General features: G+C 54.5%; 1 protein-coding gene across 1 annotated transcript in view; it reads left to right on the forward strand.

Moving 5' to 3' along the window:
• The first annotated feature begins 510 nt into the window (after window positions 1-510).
• The window catches only part of UBE2QL1 (ubiquitin conjugating enzyme E2 Q family like 1), a 40512-nt gene continuing 18775 nt past the window's right edge, over window positions 511-22247 (forward strand). Inside the window, exon 1 of the mRNA XM_039222716.1 lies at window positions 511-1798. Within this exon, the coding sequence (XP_039078647.1) occupies window positions 992-1798 (807 nt within the window). The 5' untranslated portion in view covers window positions 511-991. The remainder of the gene's footprint in view (window positions 1799-22247) is intronic.

Consider the following 22247-nt stretch of genomic DNA (forward strand, 5'->3'; position numbering starts at 1 on the left):
CCTCCGGCCTCTGCCGGCCCAGGACTGCAGCGCGGAACGCTGGGCTCCATCTAGTCCGAGGGAATCCGTAAACAGGTTACTTTCCACCCTCCCCCGGCACCCTTTCCCCTCCGGCGTGTGCAAACCAGGGGAAGCGAGGTCGGAGGCCCGGGCCGGGGGCCGCGGCGGGCCGGGATCCCGGCCCGAAGGCCCCTGAGCCCCCCCCCCCCCCCCCGACCCCCGCTAGCGCGCGCGCCCCTTCTCCCGCGGCCCGGCCAGCCCGCCGCGCGCCGCTGTCTCCCCCCAGCGGCCGTGGCGCGTCGCCGCGGGAGCCGGGCGGCGGGCGGGCGGCGGGGGCGGCTCGGCGCAGGCAAGCCCGCGGCTCCGCCCCGCGCGCACCCCCGCCCCCCTCCCCGGCCGGCAGGGCCGCCCCCTCCGCGCCGCGCTCGGCTCAGACGGAGCAGCCGCCTCTGCAATGTCAGCAGCCGCAGCGGCGGCGACGCGAGCGGCAGCGGCTGGGGCCCCGCGGTAGCCGCCAGCGCCGCACGGCTCGGCGGGCGCGCACGGCGCGAGCCCGCGGCCACCTCGCTGCCTCCGGGGCGCTGCGGGCGGCTCTGCGCGCCCCGGCGCGGCGCTCGGACTCCAGGCCAGCCCGGCCGCGGCCGCGCACAAAGGACCGCGGACGCCGGGTTCCGGGGGCTGCGCCCAGGGACCGGCCGGGGGGCACGGCCGAGCGCCGCCGCGTCCCCTCCACGCCTCCCCTCGCCGAGGCGGCCGGAGCCCGAGCCGGAGCGGGCCCCGTCATATGACAGCGGCGACACAGCGGCCGGCGAGCGCGCGTGCTGCCCACTCGGCTGCGCCACGGCCGCCGGCGCCGGGGGTGGCTCGCGCCGCGCCCCGCTGAGCGCTCGTCGGTCGCCGCCGCCGCCGCCGCCCCGCGCCCCCCGCGCCCCGGCTCTCGGGCCCCGGGGGCAGGAGCCGAGGGGAGCCCCCCGCCGGCGCCGAGCCTAAAATGGCCACGCTGCTCCGCAAAATCGGGCTCATCCGCCTGCACAACCGGGACACCGAGGACCCCAAGCACCACCACAACCACCGCGGCGGCGGCGGCGGCCAGCAGAGCGCGTCGCTGCGCGGCAAGGGCGGCGCCAAGAGCGGCGGCCACAAGCAGCAGCAGCCGCAGCAGCAGCAGCAGCAGCACCCCGGGGGCGCGGGCGACGCGAGCCCCGGGCCCGGCAAGGGCAAGGGCCAGCGCGCGGCGGAGCCGGCCCCGCGCGACAAGCCGCCGCAGCCGGCCGCGGGCGCGGCGGGGGCGGCGGGCGCCGGGGGCCCCCGGGAGCGGGCGGCGGGCGCCAGGGCGGGGCCGGGCCCCGCGGCGGCGGCGGCGGCGGCGGCGGCGGCGGCGGGCGGCAGCCTGGTGCCCGCGGCGCGCCAGCAGCACTGCACGCAGGTGCGCAGCCGGCGGCTCATGAAGGAGCTGCAGGACATCGCGCGCCTCAGCGACCGCTTCATCTCGGTGGAGCTGGTGGACGAGAGCCTCTTCGACTGGAACGTGAAGCTGCACCAGGTGGACAAGGACTCGGTGCTGTGGCAGGACATGAAGGAGACCAACACCGAGTTCATCCTGCTCAACCTCACCTTCCCCGACAACTTCCCCTTCTCGCCGCCCTTCATGCGGGTGCTCAGCCCGCGCCTGGAGAACGGCTACGTGCTGGACGGCGGCGCCATCTGCATGGAGCTGCTCACGCCGCGCGGCTGGTCCAGCGCCTACACCGTGGAGGCCGTCATGCGCCAGTTCGCCGCCAGCCTGGTCAAGGGCCAGGTAAGGCGGGCCGGCGGGGAGGGCGGGGGGCGCGGGGCGCCGGGCGGCCGCTTCCACCGCCGCCTGCGCCGGGCGACGCTGCGGGGCCGAGCGCCGCGCGGCTCCCCCTGCCGTCCCTGCGGGTCTCTGGTCTCCGCAGGCGCGCGCGCTCGCTCTGCGCGTCTGGCCACCGCCGTTCGCCGCGTGTCCCGCGTCTCCCCGCCCCCCCCACCTCTGCCCTGGGGCCCCGCTCCCCTTCTCCCCCGCCCCGCTCCTTCTGCGTCTTTCCCCTCCCCCGGCCCGTCTCCCCTCGCGCCCCATCCCTCCCCCGCCCCTGGTGGCCTTCTTCGCGCCCCATCCGCCTCTCCCTTCCCCCCCCCCCGCGCCCTGGTGCCTCACCCGCACCTCCTGCTTCTTCTCCCCCTTTCCTTTTCCCAGCCCCCCCTTGTCTCCCCCTCTCCTGACTCCGCTCATACCCTCCCCCCATCTGCTTCTCCGCATCTTGGACCCCATAATCTCCTGAAGGTGAACTTTACGGGTACCTCACGACCTGAATGCCCTGCTGCGCCCCCAACACACACACACACACACACACACACACACACCCCCCCCCCCCCCCCCCCGCGCCCTGGTGCCTCACCCGCACCTCCTGCTTCTTCTCCCCCTTTCCTTTTCCCAGCCCCCCCTTGTCTCCCCCTCTCCTGACTCCGCTCATACCCTCCCCCCATCTGCTTCTCCGCATCTTGGACCCCATAATCTCCTGAAGGTGAACTTTACGGGTACCTCACGACCTGAATGCCCTGCTGCGCCCCCAACACACACACACACACACACACACACACACACACACACGGGTCCCCTCCCCAACATCTCAGGTGGGTGCCCTGCAGAGGGCTGGCCTGCTGGTGAACCTGTCCCCGGCTCTGCGGCTCCTTCGGAGCGGCATCTAGGGCAAAGGTGAAACTATTGCTCTTGAGAAATTTCACTGGAGCAGCAGAGGTGTGGTTTGAGTGGCTCCTTAAGTGACAAGCCAGACTCTCTCAAGGAAATCCCGGGCACCTGCCTGCCCCTTTCCAGAGCTATCAGCTCTGGGGTAGGTATTCAAGGTCCGGGTCTCTCTTAGACCTGTTTCTTCCCTGGGTTTTCTCGTGCCTGTGCAAGTTAACTCCTTCATCGGGGCTAAAGATTTTAACTAAGTAGTGACCCCCCACACACACCCGGGAGTGGGGCTGGGGGTGGAGGGAGCTCCATGCCTGAGTCTTCCTGCCTGTTGCACCAGATGGCAACTTTACCGGAAAAACAAACAAACATAAACAAAACAACAAAAAACAAACAAACAAAAAAAGACCAAAAAACCCCAGAGAACCTGACAGCAAAGAATGAATGGATCTTCTAAACTATGTGCCCACCTGGCTCCAGACAGGGGCGTGATGGTGTTCTCTTGCCAAACTGTGTGCTCTCCGTCACGCTCACTTGATTGGTATTTTCCCGAAGCGATACGAGACGGTGAATAAAGCCGTAATTTTGCAATGGGCAGTGGTAGATTTATGGAGAATCGTTGTTTTGTTTAGAAGACCCTGAATGACCTCGATGTGATCGTTCTGCAGCCAGCGCATCAGAAACCGTCAGTTGCCCGTCACCTGCCTGTGTCCCTTTCGCTGCAGGATCTTTCATGCCAATCAAATAACGCTGGTCCTGCGAAGTTCACTAGAGAGGGAGCCCCTGGGATCCTACTCAAATGGCATCCTGACTCCAGGGGAGAAGGGAGTCACGCTTGCCCCTAGTCTGCTGTCACCAAGGAGCCAACCTGCCAGTCTGTCCTTTCTGGGGGTGTATTAGGTTCCACTTATATCTTGAGTTATAGAAAAAAGGATGACAGCTCTGGAGAGATGTCTTTAACTGAGAGAGGTTTAATGCTTTCGTGTCAGACATTCACACTGACTCCTTTCCATTCAGTGCTGGCTCTGATGCAAGGTGCCTGAGATTTAAATACAAGCCACAGTGGTCGGGCAGGCGGGAAAGGGGGCACCTGAGTTTACTTTCCCAACAGGATTTATACACGTGATGTGGAAGAATATTTTGGGGAAAAAAAAAAAAGGTCTTTGTTATCTGTTTCTTAAATCATTGCGAATCAGAGCTTTCTGGAACAGTCCCTACTTTCATTCTCCACGGTGAGATGACTTTGGGGACCAGGGGACGAGGAAGGCCGTCTTGCCTTACAGAGCCACAGAATCATGACATTTTAGGTTTGGAAGAGATCATAAAGGTCCCTGGGACCACAGCCTGCATTTTGAAAGATGCAGGAAAATAAAGATTTCAAATGGGAAATGAGGACATTTCTCAAAAAAGAGCTCCATTTTGTAAATTAAGTGGTTTCAACATTTAGATTAATGCTGTGCATGATGATTGCATTGATGCCCGTGCACTTCTCTTAAAAGGAAAGTTCCTTGGGTATACGTTCCTTCCCTTCGTGACTGAAGTTGAGAATCTTGCACTCAGTTTGCAGGTTGCAAGATAATGACTTTCACTGTTGAAAATCATTACCAACATTTTAATGTATGTATTTCAAGTCTCACTTAATTGAACTCAGGGCCCTCCACCGAACGTACCGTATTATTATCCATTCTAACTTCTAGTGTGTAAGATACCCGAACTCAAAGGCAAGAACACAGCAACTTTTCAAGACCCCAGTAAAACATCTTTGCCTTGTCTGTGCGGGCTTCAACACCCAATAAGACACGGAAGTGGGATTTACATAAACTGTTCAGAATGCAACGTTTGAATAGGAGAAATGAAGCCATAGTGTTTCAAGGTTCTGTGCGCAGAAGGATTCTAATAGTATTTCAGGGACCTGAGCGTTAAGTGTGCCTTTCCCTTTATGAAGTCCCTGCCTACAGACTGCTCGGTGCAAATACTATAGTTACCCCCACTCTTTCCAATAGGCTTGGCAAAGCCATCAAAATACCTGATGAGGTAGGTATTCGAACACAACCAGGACAGCTACTAAACTAATCATTAGTTTAGAAGAAAGAACCGGTCTATTCTAGTTAAATTCCTCCATCTGTTGCCATTTCTTTTTTTGGATTCATTTGTCTTAAGAGACAAAGTTAAGGAAGCGGTTTTTTCCCTCTTGCATAACTGCTCAGCTTAACTTTCCGAACCGAGCGTATACTAAGTTGACTTTGTTTCTACACCTTCAGAGAAACCGTAAACCACATTTAAAGGTTCCATCGGGAGTGTGAAGAAGAGGTTTGCTTAACAGTTTGGTGCATAAAATGAAAAGCTCGGGGTTATCACAGGATATGATGAGTTCAGTCACGACACGAGACCTCGACCTAACTGGCCCGTGTCATCAGGTCTCGCGTGCTGCTTTAGGGATCGTGGTGGTTTTAAATGAAATCAATATGCATTTCTTGTAGGATGTGTCCTGTGTAGGGACAGTGAGACACATGCCCGGCTTGCTTATTGTCTATTACTAGCCTTCTTTTGACTACATGGAGACATTTTCGGTAACTCTTTTGGTTTTCTGCACTGGAGGGGAAAATTCCCAAACTTTTAAAAAGAACGGATGAAAAGGTTAGATCATAATTTATATGCTTTATCATTTACTGAACCAAAAGGGGATGCCTCCTAGCTTCATGGTAGGATTTGCGACCTTCGGAAGCTGTAAGCAGGTCTGGAAATCCATTGCAGCGGGAGCGCGTAGCAGGTGGCCTCACGCGTGAGACTCCATTTGCCAACTACAGGCACGGGAGACCTAGGCTCACTAGCACTCACGTTGGAGGACTGTGGCTGGGGAGGGCCTCGCAGTTCACTGGCTCACACAACAGGTTTGGAGCCTCGAGTCACCAAATGATCGACAGAGACCCTCTCCTTGCAGTCGTTTGCGCAGAGGGTCCCCAAAAGCCATTTGAGGAGGTAACTCAGGGTTCTGCTTGCACATCGCTTCGCCTCCCGTGTCCCCTTTTCAATCAGTTAGACGTTGCCAGGGGCAGGGAACCAGATGGCACTGGAAAGACTGCTTCTTACTCCTCCTCTCTTGCTCAGAGCCAGCCACACAACGCGCTAGGCTGCGCGCAGGCGATGCTGACGATAATAGCAGCAGCTAACTTCACGGTGTGCTCGGTGCCGAGCCCTGGGCCCCGGGCCAGCTCAGCACTGAGGCTGCGTCACCTCCCTTGGCGCTAGTATTTTGATGGCCTCTGTACAGGTGAGGAAACCGTAGCTTGGCACCCTCAAGTGACATCAATACCTCGTGTTTTAATTCTCGCAATGACTAGCAAGGCTCTGGAAACCAACCCACGGTAGTGAAGGCCGTCAGAAAGGCCAGAGTCTGACCGGGGATGGTCTGAGCACCCGGCTGTCTCCTCCAGGCAGCCGTCTGCTGACTGGGACCCGCGTGATAATCATCTGTGTCCGCAGAGAACAGATACCCAGGCAGGCGTCCACAGAAGAATGAGAAGAGCAGGATTGAAGCATCCTCAGATCTCAGTGGTTGAACCACAGGCTGGGAAGAGATTTCAGGACGGTGATGTTTGCCGAACAGAGTTAGTTCCTGGGCTCTTGGAATAAAGGAAGCTGGCAGGTGTCTCCACTTGTCAGAATGTGGCGAAAAAAGTAAAGCACTCTGCAGTTCAGCTGTTTGATGATCCAGGGCGTCTCTGAGCTCGACCTCAGGACTTAAAGCTCTCTGCGTCGTGTCTCTGAGAATTATGTGCACGCGCGTGCACACACACACACACACCCCCAAATACAGCCTTCTTCAGAACTTCTTCTGAAGTGCAAAGCCTTGGAATAGCATTTGACTTACGGCCACAAAACCCCCAGGCCTTCTCAGAAAGAGTGAGGAAGATCAACAGCCCTTTCTTTGGGTCCTAAAGTGCATTGGCTTCTAAGCTGCTATAATCGACATCCGTATTTTGAAGCCCTGTATGAGTCGGCCAGGACGGCTGTCACAAAGCGCCAGAGACTGCGGGCGCCGAGCAACAGACGTTCACAGTTCTGGAAGGCAGATGTCTGAAATCAGGTGTTGGCAGGGTGGGGGTCCTCCGAGGCCACGTGGGAGAATTTCTAGACTGCCCTCGCGGCTCATGGACTTCTCCCTACATCTTCATTCCTCCGTGCACATCTGTGTCCTAATTTCACAAAGACACCAGTCACAGGATTAGGGCCCACCCTAACGACATCAGATTAATTTGATTACCTCTGTAAAGACCCTGTCTCCAAACACAGCCACATTCCGAGGTGCTGGGGATTAGGACTCGGTATAGGAATCATGTAGGGCCATGGTATCAGCCCGGCATGAGCCCAAAAGGGAATTTTAGAACCAATTCAACCTCGTGTCTCTAGAAGCTCTTACTGGTTTGCAGAGTAATGTAGGCGAAGCCAATTCCTGTGAATGCAGAGCCACACTGAGGAAGGCCCAGGAAGGCCACCTTGAAATAGACTCAGTAGCCCTTGTAGGGGGAAGTAGTGGGGGCTGGGGGGGGGGGGATGTAGAGCTTACACAGTGATAACGAGGGGGCGGGCAAAGCCACGCGTTTGCCGAGCAGAGTGGATTGGTGGGGCGTTCCAGTGAGTCACTCTGTCGTTCTGTCCTGTGCCGGGTGTAGGTGATGGAGATAATTGCTCACCAGGGATGAGGCTGCAGCTTGAGGGCGGCCATGTGCTTGGCCGTTTGAAGAAAAAATAGCTTCTTCTGATACCAAGTAGGACGGGCCGGAGGACACAGACGGGACTCTGTATCCTAAAAATAGTCCCATGCCAAGTTGGCGGGCTCCCATAGCGCTATCCCTGGCAAGCGCGCTCAGCCGTGGCTGACGGTGCAGTTAATAATAGTAGCAACTTACTTTACCCTGAGCGGCGGACTTCTGAGAATCCGGACTTGCAGGAGGAGAATGTAAATGCATTTCTGTTCACGCTTCTGGTTTACGTTAACGGATGCGAGATGTCTGTTTTTCTCGTTAAGGGACAGGATAGTTTTGTGTGTGGGGGGGTCATTTGTTAATGGAAAATGCCAACAAGTAACAATAATTCCAAGTTCATTTTAAAGCCCACAACCCAGGGTTCTGCCCTTTTTCATCCCTAAGAACAGGCGTGTGTCAGTCCACATTTAGAGGCAAGGCAGACTCAGTAGTGGCACTTTGGGGACAGCTAAGGGGCCGTCCGAGATGGATTTCACGTTTTGTTTTGTTTTTTAAAGCAGCCAGAAAGGGTGGGCTCTTTGAGCCACCTTTCCGTTCCCGTGAACGTGAGATCTTTGCTGGGTTGGCAAGGCGAGGGGGTGGCGAGAAGGCGGCGAGAAGGAGAGAGGGTGGCATTCTTCTCTGCCCGTGTTCTCAGCCCCCTCGGTAAATTAGGTGCCCTGGGAGCCCTCCCCTGTAGGATCAGGCCTGGGGGAAGTCTTGGAAAAACTCCAGCATGATTCTAACGTGTGGCCAGGGCTGAAAAAGCTACCCTGGCCAGGAGTTCCTCACCTTTCCCCTGTGCGTTTCCCCACCAGAGGCCACAGCAAGAGCGTCACGTGGCCGTGCATCTACCTGCCTTACCTCCTTCCCTCCCACCTTGATGGATTTGCCATGCCGGGTCCTCCCTGGCCGACCGCCCTGTTGTAGAGGAAGCCATCACAAAACCAGGTTCTTCCTCCCTGAACCCAGGGGGAGCGTGGCCCCTGGAAAAGGAAGTATGCTCAAGACAGTTCAGTGACCCATTAAACACCACCGTGAGGGCTCGGGCGCTCCGACTGCCCAGAAGTAACTAGCAGGAGTTAAATAGTTCCCATGACACAGGTGTTGAGGGCCTACTACATGCTAGATGCTTACTGGGTGCACACGGCTGCCTACGATCCGCATCCAGTGCCTGCCACGGACAAGTACCCAGTGGGGACGAGAAGCCCCTTCACGTTGGCCTCTGGCATGTCAGACAGCCCCACAGTCAGGCCTTGCTTGCTGTTTGGATAAGTGCCCCTTCGTTGGGTATCCGTGGCCCTGACATCTGGCCCACACGTGCACTAGGAACGTGGGAGAGGTGGGGTCCTGGGGTCAGCGGGATCTTGGAACCTTCTGTGTGATGTTCGCAGAGGGAGCTTGTCCCCCACAGGTGGTCAGGACTCTGACACTGAGGGCTAGCTGCTTCCCCCTGAATGCTGTTTCACGGCCCATACACGGGACCATCAGGCATTCCCGAAACACACAAAGGGTCATTGTAATGGCAGAAATTGTTTCCAGTAACGTGTAGCTTCCCTACCCAGCGAGTCAGCAAGCTATGATAAAGATTAATTGTTTGCTGATTCTTCAGCATCATACTTCATTCATTCATTCGTTCGCTCAGCACCCGTTTCCTGAGGGTCTACCTTGACTTGGCCCAGCAGCCACGTCGCCCTGGGTATACCAACGGCTCCCCTTCCCCATTCGGCGTGTTGCCCCCGGTCCCCCTCCTGACCGGCCACTTTGGTGAGTCTAGGAGGGAGCAAGCAGTGTGGGTGGACCCCGGACCCCAGATTGAGAAAGTCGGGGGAGGAAGCGGATTTGGGACCTAACAGGTGGCAGAGGATTGGAAGCCGAGGGCAGGGCGTGGCTGTGGGAGCCCCTTCCCCGCCAGCAGGCCTGGGCGTGGCCAGGGAGCACGGAGCCAGGACTCTGCCTTTCTTGTTTTCCTGCCTTTTCTTCCCCACCCCGCACTCCTGCCTCATTAGATGCTTGTTATCTCCTGCGTGGACCCCTGCAATGCCCCATCCAGCCTCTCTGTCCCCGTCCTTCCTCCCTGGCTCCTCCAAGACACAGGCCTGGCTCCCGCACCCTTAATTATGCCCCTTTGGAATACCCCTCACACCCTCCCCACCTGCTGTGGCCCCACGGAGGTCCGTCCTCCACCAGCCTCTCCCAGCCCCAGTGGCTGGTCCTTTCCATCCTTGTTTGGCCCCCCGGCCAGCCCCTCCCCGACATTCACCAGGTGAGGTCCAGCCACCCGTGATGCCCCAACGCCTCTGCAAAACACCCTCTTCTGAACCACCTCGCATTTTCTGGAAGGCACTCATTTCTGTTCTCATCCTGCTAGACTGCATTTACGCATCACAGCTCTGTTTCCCTTCCCATCGCACAATCCCAGACACATCGTGTGCGCCAAATAAATTGTTCTTCATGCGGTTTGCTTCTCTGAGCAGATACCACATTCCCTTCGCTTTGCCCCCTGCTTGCAACACAACGAGAGGTGAAGGCATATTGGGTGGTTACCAGGGACAAGCCGCCACGCACAATGCCTGATGTTGGCCATTTGATTAAATCCCTGCAGAGGCCTATGAGTCAGGTTACTCCCATTTTACAGAGGAGGAGACTGAGGCTCGCTGAGGTTGGATCTGTGTCCAAGGCAGATGACGAGTAAAGATAAAGAGCAAAGCGGACGTGCCATCAGGCAGTCCAGTGCCACCAGCCCTCAGTGAGCTGCTGAGTTGGCGAGTGGAAGCCAGCCCCCATGTGACACGTGCAGTTTGCTCATCCCCCGTGGGTCCCTGTGCACCTTTTAGAGCCGCCTTTGCAATGACCGTGCTTGGTTTGGCTACAACACTAAGAACTGACCCATGAGGGGAAGGATAACGTATCCATCAAATCCACTGAATTACCAGCAGAGTTGGTCCAAAGAAGCTCATTGTATGAATTGTTTGAAATAGAAGAATGTTTTAAACCTTTCAAAACGGTAGGAGAAAGAACCATTATCCTTGCCTTATTTCTTCTACACAAAGGAAAGGCATTTTAAAATTTCTGAAAAACTTGAGAAAGAAAGGCTTTGGGAACATAATTGCTACGTTGGGGAAACGACTCAGATTTTAAAAAATTTACTACTTTAAAAATTATTTCTGTAAATACGAATTCTCCGTCACAATATTTGGCAAGCAGTCCCAAGATGGTTTTTTTTTTAATTAAAATTTTTTGATGAGAGAGTTAAGGAAATACTCTCTTTTAATGGATTAGACTACACTTTGATTTGAAATGTATTCAACTTACTTGGAAATCGAAGGGAACATTTCCAGAAAAATAGTAAGGTGGTGCTTTCTATCTTTCGATCGTAAAGATCAGACATTTCCAAACATCAGAATATGGAGTGACAGAATTGCTTATTTATCGGCTATAACAATAAATGGTTACTAGTTTATTATTTGGGATATTTTATGCACGTAATTATTAAAACAATTTTCTTTACCTTGTTGACATGCATGAATTAGGGTGAATTTTGAGTGTCAGGCTTGGTGCCCATTTTGCTCCCCAGGAGACCGCAGTCAGGAATTGGATGTAATTTGTACAAAATAAATATTACTCGTTGCAGGGATTAATCTGTGTTGAGGTCTTTCACGATAATGACACAGACTACTTCACTCTACTTCCCATATAGGGAAAAGGAGAAATATCATGGAGGAAAATTGAAGTTGAATTTGTTACAAGCTTAAATTAATTGTAACTAGTTGAATATGATAGGCCTTTAAAATGTAACTTTTAAAAGTCATGAAACTACTAAATAATTCCTTTACTCTTACTTTGTGCAAGGGGGCTGTTTCTCAGGGAAGCTTCCTCGAGTGCAGAGAGCACTGCCCTGGGCGGGGAGCCCTCTCCAGTCCCGCCTGGGGAGAGCAGATCACACAGGTTAGGGTCCCAGGGAAGTGCCCTCCCCCAGCCTGGAAGGAAGGCAGAGGAGGCGCCCAGAGTGGCCACAAAGATCCCACCCCCGCACCGATCTGCTCAGTTATTCTCGGGTCACGTGTACAGTGTATACTAGGAAACATCATAATCTGAGCTCTTTGAAGACAATTTTTCTAATGGTACGATCAACCACTAAAATTATTTAATCTTAAAGGAAGGTACTATGATTCATAAATCAAACTAATCTAATAAAAAGTGAGTTTGAGCTCTGCTGGATTGAATGAGGATGAGTTTTTTTAGGTAATTTTATTTAAAGGGGGTTCCTGGCATCTGCCTTTTCATGGTTGGGAGAGATTGGTTATTTTCCCAGACCAGGCGGAGATGAACTAGAGCCCCCAGGACCCCTCTCTGCCGCCTCTAACCCTGACAAGGGCACCTTGAGGATTGCGTGGTCCCTTGGCATCTGGGGAGGCCCGTGGGCCCCTCCTCAGGACAATTTTTTTAATGCACGAAATAAAATTCATAGACTTCCAAAAGAAATCAATTATATTTAAATATTAAATATATTTAAATGTGATTTTTTTTATCTGAATTTCTGGTGATGGAGTCAAGGAATTGCAAATGCTGCTGTGGTTTGTTATCTCTCATCATAATTAAATGAAGTCCTGAGGTGCAGTGAGGAGGTAGTGAAAATAAAGGCATGTGTTCCATCCAAGCTTCTGTACCCTTGTGCCCTCGGGGATACGTGGCCCTGGTTAAGAACTCCAGGTAGTGCATGGCTATCAAGGTTGACGGCTGTTTTCAGAAAGCTCTACAAGCTTATCATGTTGCTCATGGCCACAAGCACTGGAAATGAGGTTTGGAGGCCCCAAAATATAGTCAGTTCTGCCATCATCCTGTTGGGTAGAATGGGGATACAGCCATGGACGTGAAGGTGAGGGCAGGGCTCTGATACCATCCGTCTTCCAGAACCTGCTTCCTTGCTTCCTCCTCAAGCCTCGGGGCCCTCCCCTAAAGATGGGAAGTGTAATCCCATCCCACAGGTGAATCATGACGCCCAAAGGAAATGATGTACGCAAGTGCCATGCACAGAGGAGGCGATCAGTAGATGTTCCTTCTTTCAAAGAAGTAGAGTATGCAGTGGAATAAGCACACAAGAAAAGTATCAACAAAGACCCAGGACTGGACTCACATTCAAATCCTTTACACGAAGGGATCAGCTTTCATAGCTGCTAGCATTTCAGGGCAGTGTTGACATTCAGTTGGCTCAAATGTTTTCATATTTGGCCACGATTTTACAAATATACACAAAAATGTCAGGATAGCCTGTTTTTCCCCTCTGGGGACCACTGCCTCTTACCCTGGGATCTTCTCACCGCCTCTGTGGCTTTCCATCCTCGAGTCACTGCACTTTACCAGGAGCTGGATCCTGATAGCAACTGTGACTGTTCATTGTCCACCGACAGATCAGAGGCTATTCTTCATCTCTACAACTTTGCTCTCTTAAGATTCCTGTTTGTTAGCGTATCTTTACATTAGCTTCATTTTCTTTTTTTTTTTAATGTTTTTTTATATATTTCTGAGAGCGAGAGAGAGACAGCGTGAGTGGGGGGCGGGGTTGGTCAGAGAGAGGGAGACACAGAATCTGAAACAGGCTCCAGGCTCTGAGCTGGCTGTCAGCACAGAGCCCGACGCGGGGCTCGAACCCACCAACCGCGAGATCATGACCTGAGCGAAAGTTGGACGCTTAACCGACTGAGCCACCCAGGCGCCCCGGCATTAGCTTCATTTTCTTTGCTCCTGCGAAGTCAGAAAATTACATATGAGAATATCGTTACTTAATACATTTACTTTTATCCTGTCTCAGCGCACACCAGATGGTTTTATTAGCCACCAACCATGGCTGAGATGTTTTGCTTCATTATGGAATGTGACTTACAATGAAGACCTAGCTTAGAATTCACACATCACCCCGATTGCCTCAGTCCAGTGTCAGGAGAATATCATTGTGGTCAGGTCTTGCCTTTCTAATGCCTCCAGGAAAGTCCTTTCCTTCAGTGGAATTCAAGGGAGATCTGCTTGAAATGGCCAAACTGGAGGGCTTACTGCATTTTCTCAGGAGCATCCGGGAGCTGATCTGTGACGTCATGACAACTGGAGGCTAATCCAGGGTGAACCCCAGTGCCTGCCTCACATTCCATTAGGACTCTGAGCTCAGCCCCCAAAGCTAGGGCGGGTCTTCTGTCTGTGAGTGAGAGTGCCTGAGTGTCTCCAGGATCCGTGCAAATCCTAAGCCTCGGTGGGTAGGGGCCACGTTCCCATGAGGAGAAGGGATGGCTGGAGTCCACTGACCCTCTGGGATGTATACGCTATTGGGTGGTTTTCCCACGCTGAGCCCTACTGAAATCTGAGACCCAACCTCTGAGGTCATGAGAGGCCTGAGCGTTCTCTGCCCTCGTATTTCTCAGCCTGCTGGGCACAGCAGCCTGGGAAGAGGTGTTCCCTTGTGTATGAGATTGGAGTCTGTAACATCTAAATCGGTTGACCAGCCTTCCATGGCTGGGGCCATAACTGCCACTTCTCGTAGGCGATGTTTTCAGCATCACAGATGGCAAATAGAAACAGTTTTGGGGCGCCTGGGTGGCTCAGGTGGTTAAGAGTCTGACTTTGGCTCAGGTCATGATCTCACCGTCTGCAGGTTCGAGCCCTGTGTCAGGCTCCGTGCTGACAACGCAGAGCCTGGAGCCCCGCTTGGGATTCTGTGTCTCCCTCTCTCTCTGCCCCTCCCCTGCTTGCACTCTGTCTCTCTCGCTCTCAAAAATATTTAAGGAAAGAAAAGAAACAGTTCTACCCACAGTTGCTCAGACTGAGTTTTCACATTTGAGTCTCTTTTTCTCTTCCTGCAGTCTATTTAGCTGTCATCACATCTTTTGGTTGAGATCAGTTCAGTCGTCCTAGCCTAAGAAAAATATTAAAGGACCTCAGTCGGCACCTTGACCCTGACCGCACAGCCGTGGCCTCCAAGGCGTGCTGGTCTCCTGTTTAGATACACTTTGGGCTCTGCAGGCTTCGCTGGGAAGGTCGAGCCCAGCAGGCTGTCAGGCAGCCCTTGACGTCATTGCCCTTGACGAGGCTGCAAACCGCACAAGGACAGGCGACATGTGAACTTTTAAGGCCTGTGGAAAAAGGGACCTGTGGTGCCACTTCGGAAGTGGGTGTGCGTCAGCCCCCGGTCAGGAGAGACCCCCAAACCGGGGCACGGGAGGAGGTATACAAAGGGTGCAGCCGTCTCTAAGAGGCATGAGTGCAGGGGGGAGGGCGTGAGGGTTCTGCCAGCAGGTGCCAGCCGGGGGCCAGGGCACGGGGTGGGCAGGTGGGAGCCAGACACCCCCAGCCCGGAGCGCGGTCGGCATGCGGCTTTACCACGTCGGAGCCCTGCCACGTGCGTGACAAAGCAGCTGGCAGCCAGCAGGGGCGAGACGAGTGTCTGCTTTCTGGAGCTCCCGAACGTGGCGGGATCGAACCCGACCGCGGCTTCTCAAGCAGGAACCGGGGACGCCGAAATCCAAGGCGCATTTTCTCCCCTCTTTGTGGCCTCATTTTGTAGCCTCATCAAGGAGGAGTTGTCAAAGATGCGAGTGCGAGGGACCACTAATTAGAGAGAAGCTGGCCCAGCACGAAGGGACTGGCTGAGGAGAGGCAGAAAGGACTCGGCCCTCACTTAGCAGGCACTCAGGGCACGACGGGCCTCCTCCCTCCCCGATTCCGGGGGGACTGGCCCCGTAGATTCAGTGGAAACTCCCATACTGGACTGTTAAATTCAGTTGCCGCAAACAGTTGAGGACAAGTCGGGCTCCTAAATCTACCCAGAGAGGCTATTATTTTGTAATGTGTCTGGTCTTAAGAAAAATAATTCAGTAATGCCCCCTGGTCTGGGGAGGTAGGTATAGTTTGAGTGAGTGATAGGAAGGGAGAATTTTTCTTAAATGATCTTTCCTTTCAGACATAGGACTCTCTGAATCATCCAATCATTTGCCAGTCACTCTCTTCCTTTCCTTGACCTGTTATGTTGTGCACATAGTCCCAATGAATATCGATACTTTGTATCCAATCTTCTTGTCTTCCGTCTCCTGCCGGCCACATGCGTCTCACTACTACCGGCCAGTCTTCCGAGCCAGTTAAGTCACAACACTTATGGGTAGGGAGCATCTTAGAAAATATTTCAGAATATTCTAGAAGGCATCGCTAAGGTTGGATAAGTCAAAGCTTTAAAACCCATTTGTTGCAAACGTTACGCACGTACCATATGTTAAGTTTATCACACGGTAATGTGAAGAAAGTCTGGGGAAAGAATGTGGGTTTGGGAATGGATGCAGAGGAAAGAAAGCGCCACTTGGATGAAGAGGAGTGTGGGGTTGGCTGGCACGGGGCCCCAGGCCAGACTCCCGTCCGGATCTCCATGCTGGTGCGCACTTAAAGGCTGTTGGCTTGTGGTGTGGCCACTACCCCCTCCCACACTCCGTGGGCCTCAGGCTCTAGTCAGGCCGCAAGGGACCAGGAACTAGGCCTTGGTCCAGAGATTTCCCAAAGCTTAAGCTTAACATTTGCACTGTGATTTTAAACTGAATTCTTCTTCCAGAATATTCTAAGGTATTTTTTTCAGTTGGTCGAATCACATAATTAAGCAGGCTTAGGGAAAGTAGACATAACGAATGAGCTCACCAAGATGTCCGTGACATTCATGGAGCCGTGATAACATTGGCATTTCTTTGCCATCTAAAGCAAATTCTCTTCCCATGTATTATGGTTTTAAATTCCTCACGAGGAACGACAAAGTTGCAGGAGACTGAAAACCCTGCACTAGACAAAATTCCAAAAGTCCAGGGTCAGAGTGGTCAGTCGTTACCCATCCATGGAAAAGAAATGAGAAATAGCTTCCGGCCCATGACCGTAGAACTTTCCAGCGCACGTATTCGCGGGCGTAGGGTCCTCCTGGGAAGGAGCTGATCTCGCCGTTGCACCGTGGACGCGCAGGTGCTCGGCGGCTGCTGGCCGCCCTCCTCGGGGAGAGCCGGGCCGCAGCAAGGGCGCGGGTGCCAGGGCAGCGCGGGTGCCAGGGCAGCGAGGGTGCCAGGGCAGCGCGGGTGCCAGGGCAGCGAGGGTGCCAGGGCAGCGAGGGTCCGCCGAGCCCCGAGCGGGCGCTCCTGGCGGCCGCGGGCCGGGCACGGCACCTCCCCAGGTCCGCATGTGCGGGCCTCAGGTGCCCGCACTTCCGACTGTAAATGCCTCAACCACATTTGGAAGGTTGGTTACTCGGACCTGAGTGCGGCTGTTGACTGCGCTGGGTAACGTTTTCCCCGGTGCAGCGGAAGCGTTCAGGGCTCGGAAGGGCCGCCCGTGCTGGTGTCCCGGGAGAGGCCGGCTCTCCGAGGCATCGGCGGCGTCAGCCTCCTGCAGGCCCGTGCGGAGCGATGCCCGAGTCCGGCGTCAGCAAGGGCAGCCGCCCGAGTTTCCTTAGGCTCCTCGCACGGACACTGAAATTTCAGAGCGAGGTGGCGTTGCAGGAGGACTTAGATTATGACCTCCCCCCGCTCTGCGTCCTCCCCTCCCCGTCCTCCCCCCGCTCCGCCGTCCTCCCCTCCCCTCCCCCTACCTCCCCTCCCCTCCCCCGNGCCCGTGGCTCCTGGTCGCTCACTGAGCCCACGCATCTGGCCTTCCCTAGGGCAGGAACATCATCGTGTTCTACGGCTCCCAGACGGGGACAGCGGAGGAGTTTGCCAACCGCTTGTCCAAGGACGCGCACCGCTATGGGATGCGGGGCATGGCTGCAGACCCCGAGGAGTATGACCTGGCCCCCCCCCCCCGCTCCCCCATCCTCCTCTCTGCCCCCCGACCTCCCGCGTGCCCCTCCCTGCCTGCTCAGGCCCCAGCACTGCAGGGAGGCTGGCGGGTGGGGAGCACCTACTGACTGCCCTGCGGTGGGTCTGCGGGTCCCTCAGCTCCTCACACGCGGGACGGCAGCGCATTCGGCGTCTCTGGGAGGACTCAGCGAGCTGCCCCGGGGGAACCGGCTCCCCCTTAGCACCCCAAGGCCCGGTGCTGCCCTGGGATCCCAGATCCGTGCAGGCCCCTCCCACCTCACCTCCTCCAGCCTCTGCTCCCCCTGCCCTGCACTCTGGCTCAGCAGCTCCTTCCCCTGTGCAAACGCCAGGGCTTCCCGCTCCCAGCCCGCTGGGCACACCCTGGTGACCCCCACACTCCCCTCAGGGGGAGCACTTTGGGGGCGTCCGTGGGGGCGCGTGGGGCCCCCGCAGGCAGCCCTGCCCTTGCAGCTGGCTGTCACACCACAACGGTGGCCGAAGGACGGAAGTGATGACCTTCAGGTACTGCATGATCATGGGTCACCCGAGAGGGGTCTCGGCCGTTGGGCGCTCTGTTTGTCAGGAAAGTGGACGTTTTTAGCAACAAAGCGACACTCGACCAAAAAGGCATTTGCGCCTTTTTGCACCCAGATAAGCACCCAGATAATTTCGCCCCGGCACCATGTGGATCCCATAAGACCTGGCATTCTCCTTTTCTCTCTCAATGCGAAATCTACTGGTCATGGCATTTTAGTAAATGAGAATTGGTTTTATTGTTTTTGTTTTCAATCATGTGCCCTTGAAACGTCATCTTCCTACTTGCCGGAAAGCACGGGGCGGACGCCTGATGGGGGCCGTGTCTGTGCGCGAGGGACGGGGCGAAGGACCCTGCTCCGCGTCCCAGCTGCTCGGTTGTGTCCAGTTCTGCGTTCAGTTTTACACGGATTTAGTGCGAAGGGTGTGATTTGAAGAACTTGTCCGCGAACATCCGTTCCATCATTTCTTGATGCCCTTGTCCCTGCTGGAAGTTTCCGAGCCACTGTGTAAATTCCGTCCCCCCTCCTCTCTCCTCTCCTCTCCCCACCTCCTTCCATTCAGCTGTTACTTTTCTGCTGGAGCCTGTATTTGGCCGCATTATTATTCAGAGGCTGCTGGGGTCACAGGGCTCCGCAGACAAGTGGTTTAAGCCACAGACCTTGATCTCCTCACAGTTCGGGGGGCTGGACGTCGGAGCTCAAGGTGTGGGCGGTTCCGATCCCCTGAGGCCTCTCTCCTCGGCTGACAAAGCCCTCTTCTCCCCGTGTCCTCACACGGGCGTCCCTCCGTGCGGTCTGTGTCCTGATGTCTTCTCACAAGGACACCTGTCAGACCGGACGAGAGCCCACCCCGATGGCTTCACTTGGCCTTAATCACTTCTGGAAAGACTCTGTCTCCAAATACAGCTAGATTCTGAGGTTCTGGGGGTTAGAACATCAGTATGCACATCGAGGACACAGTCGAGCCCCAAACAGAGACTTTCTTTCAAAGCACAAGTTCGTGGAGACTGGACGGTGAACATCAAGTCGCAGTGCAGCCTGGGGCCACAGAGAGAGGACGCCGGTGTGCGGGGGGCCAGCGTCGGCCGTGCTGTGGCTGATCCAGGAGGGCCACACAGCCACTGGCTAGTTCAGACGCCTGCCTGAGGCTCGGCAGTCCTACGGCTCAGCAGTACTGGGCAGCCAAAGGAGAGTGAATCTGTTTCATCCAATTGGCTTTTATGCTGAAACACCCAAGTGGATGTATTTTTTAGTCAAAGGTTACTTTTGGGGCGCCTGGGCGGCTCAGACAGTTAGGCGTCAACTCCTGGTTTTGGCTTAGGTCATGGTCTCACAGTTCGTGAGTTCAAGCCCCACATTGGCCTCTTCACTGACAGTGTGGGATTCTCTCTCTCTCTCTCTCTCCTTCTCTCCCTCTCTCCCTCTCTCTGTCCCTGCCCCTCCTCTGGTCGTGTGCTCTCTCTTTCTCTGAAAATAAATAAATAAACTTAAAAATATAAGTTATGGGGGGGCGCCTGGGTGGCTCAGTCGGTTAAGTGTCCAACTTCGGCTCAGGTCATGATCTCATGGTTTGTGGGTTCGAGCCCCGCGTCGGGCTCTGTGCTGACAGCTCAGAGCCTGGAGCTGCTTCCGATTCTGTGTCTCCCTCTCTCCCTGACCCCCCCTGCTCATGCTGTCTCTCTCTCTCTCTCTCTGTCTTTCTCTCTCTCTCTGTCTCTGTCTCTGTCTCTCTCAGAAATAAATAAAAATAAATTTAAAAAACCAAAAAACTATATATAAGTTATGGGGACGCCTGGGTGGCTCAGTGGGTTAAGCACCTGACTTTGGCTCAGGTCATGATCTCACTGTTTGTGAGTTCGAGCCCCGCTTCAGGCTCTGTGCTGACAGCTCAGAGCCTGGAGCCTCCTTCCCAGTCTGTGTCTCCCTGTCTCTTTCTGCCCCTCCTTTGCTCATACTTTATCTCTCTCTCTCTTTCTCTTTCTCTCTCTCTCTCAAAAATAAATAAATAAACAAACAAACATCAAAAAAATTTTAGGTCATTTTGTCATTTTAGATGTCCTCATCAAATTTAGATGTGGGATGCTTTCCCAAAACCCTCGATTTCACTTGTATGGTAGTTTGACTCAATGAGTGTATAGTCCCGTCAGAAATCAATCCTTAGCTGTGAATTTCACTGATCGCTGGTGGAAATGAGCAGTGGGCTTGCTGGTCCATCATGGAGTTCGTGGGGAGGGCCGTTGGCCCTTCGCGTCCTTTCCCATTTTATTCAGAGGAGAGGAATCCACTAAAATATGCCTACGCGTCTCCAGTGTCCGCTTCCAGGACCCCGGCACAGCCAGGGACCCCCTGCAGGAAGGCTCCTGGCAGAGATGGCAGATTGACATGTAGGGACACGGCCTCCTCTTGTGCAGCTACAGTCCACCCTGAACACGCCCTCCTGTCTTGTCTTCCCAGACGGTGGGCTTGGAGCACGAGCCCGGCTCCGCCAGCAGCACTGACAGAGGGCAACGGCGCCATCCGGGCCTGCCCGCAGCTCCCGTCATGAGTGTGTTGTGTCCGTGTGTCCATGCTCCGAGCTGGCCCATGACATTGGGCATCTTGCCCACGCCCGATCCCAGATGCCCGCCGACCCCAGACACCCCACGATAAGAGGGCTCTTCCATAAACTTCAGAGACATCAGGAAATACCAAAAGACTAGATCCTTATTATATGTAATACAAGGCTTTATATAAAATAAAAAGGCCTATTCAAAGTGTTTATATAACTTTCTAATTCAAACAGTGTACACTTAGATGTTCGCATTTTAATTTCAGGAGGCCATCCCTGACTTCCGTAATATTGTCATTAAAATGGTCTGTAGGGTTTTGTCTTCTACTACGTGCATTTAATGAAAAAAAAAAAACAATTAAATGAAAAAGAAACTGATGTCCCCTGTTTCTGTCGACTTTGATCTGCCTTCTTGATTGTAATGATTTCTTAGGGAAGTAGATTGCTCTAATGTGGTTCATTTGAGCAGCATTTATTGAGTAGGAATCTAACGCTCTTTGGCAATGAAAGTGAACAGAGAGACATCTTACGTGGACACTCCAGCGAGCCCTGCATCGGTCAGTGGCCATTGTAAGGAGGTAGCCCAGTGAGGAGCAAGCTGTCCTGGTCGGGGACTGAGTTTCAGGTCTGCCTCTGTGCACCAGCGCTGAGCCCAGCCACTGAGGTCCTTACGAGCTCGGGGGGAGGGCGTGATGACCCGGACGGGCCCCCTCAGAAGACCGACCTTCCCAGAAGGCAGTTCTGGGAACAGGCCTGTGTCACGTCCACATGGCCCACTGAAGTCAGGGCCTGCGATGAGCGGGTTCTACGACACAACAGCCTTTATCGTCGACATCGTCATTATGATCTGGGATTCTTGCTGTTAGTATTAGTGCTTGTGTATTTCATGAAGGGGCCAGAGAAAAAGCATTGATTTAGTGACAGGGCACAAAACTTTAAGGTCGTATGTGATTCTGTCTAGCTTTTAGAACTCTTAGGAGTTTTCTCTGATCATAGACACGATTACCGGGCAAAATGTGTGCAGTCACAGAGGGTAGGCAGCGAAGACCGGAAGCTTCTGCAAGTGGGGACAAGCACTGTTCTACACACGCACAAGGGCTTCCATGGACCACAGGGTCATGTTCTTTGTCTGGGTCTGAAGTCGCATCTTGTTTCCCACTGGTGCTGTGTGCAAGGTGCAGGAAGCTTCCGGAGGCAGCGTGGACACCTCACACCCTGATCAGACACACGTCCTTTGTGAAGTCTCTGCGGGGTTACGCTCTCATCAACAGCAGGAGACGGAGCCCCCCCCCACCCCCCCCGGCACCCAACCCTGAAGAGGACCCTACTTCCCGATCTCACTGGCAAGTGCATCTTCCTCTTCAACTTGCCTTGTGTCGTATTGACTGAGGTCCAGCGTCTGTATTCCTCGGCTCGGGCAGCTGAAGCTTGGTTGATCGCCTAACTTCAACTCAGGTTATGGTCTTGCAGTCCATGAGTTCAAGCCCCACGTTGGGCTCTGTGCTGACAGCTCAGAGCCTGGAGCTGCTTCAGATTCTGTGTCTCCCTCTCTCTCTGCCCCTCCCTCACTCATGCTGTGTCTCTCAAAAATAAATAAACGTTAAAAAAAGTATTTAAACAATGCATTTTCTCACAGCTCTGGAGACTGGAAGTGCGAGATGAAGACTGTGGCAGGATTCTGGCATTTGTGCTGAGACCTGTCTTCTTGGCAACAGATGGTCATCTTCTTGCCGTGTCCTTACATGACCTTTCCTGCATGCGCACGTCACCTCTGGAGTCCCTTCCTAGGAGGACATGAGTCCTCCCGGCTGAGGGACCCACCCTAGTGACCTCCTCAAAGCTTCCTTGCCCCCTTACAGACCCGTCTCCAAATACAGTCACAGCAGAGATGAGGGC

Source organism: Hyaena hyaena, unplaced genomic scaffold, assembly GCF_003009895.1.
Source record: "Hyaena hyaena isolate Hyena2069 unplaced genomic scaffold, ASM300989v1 scaffold_1177, whole genome shotgun sequence".
In the NCBI taxonomy this organism is placed as follows: domain Eukaryota; kingdom Metazoa; phylum Chordata; class Mammalia; order Carnivora; family Hyaenidae; genus Hyaena; species Hyaena hyaena.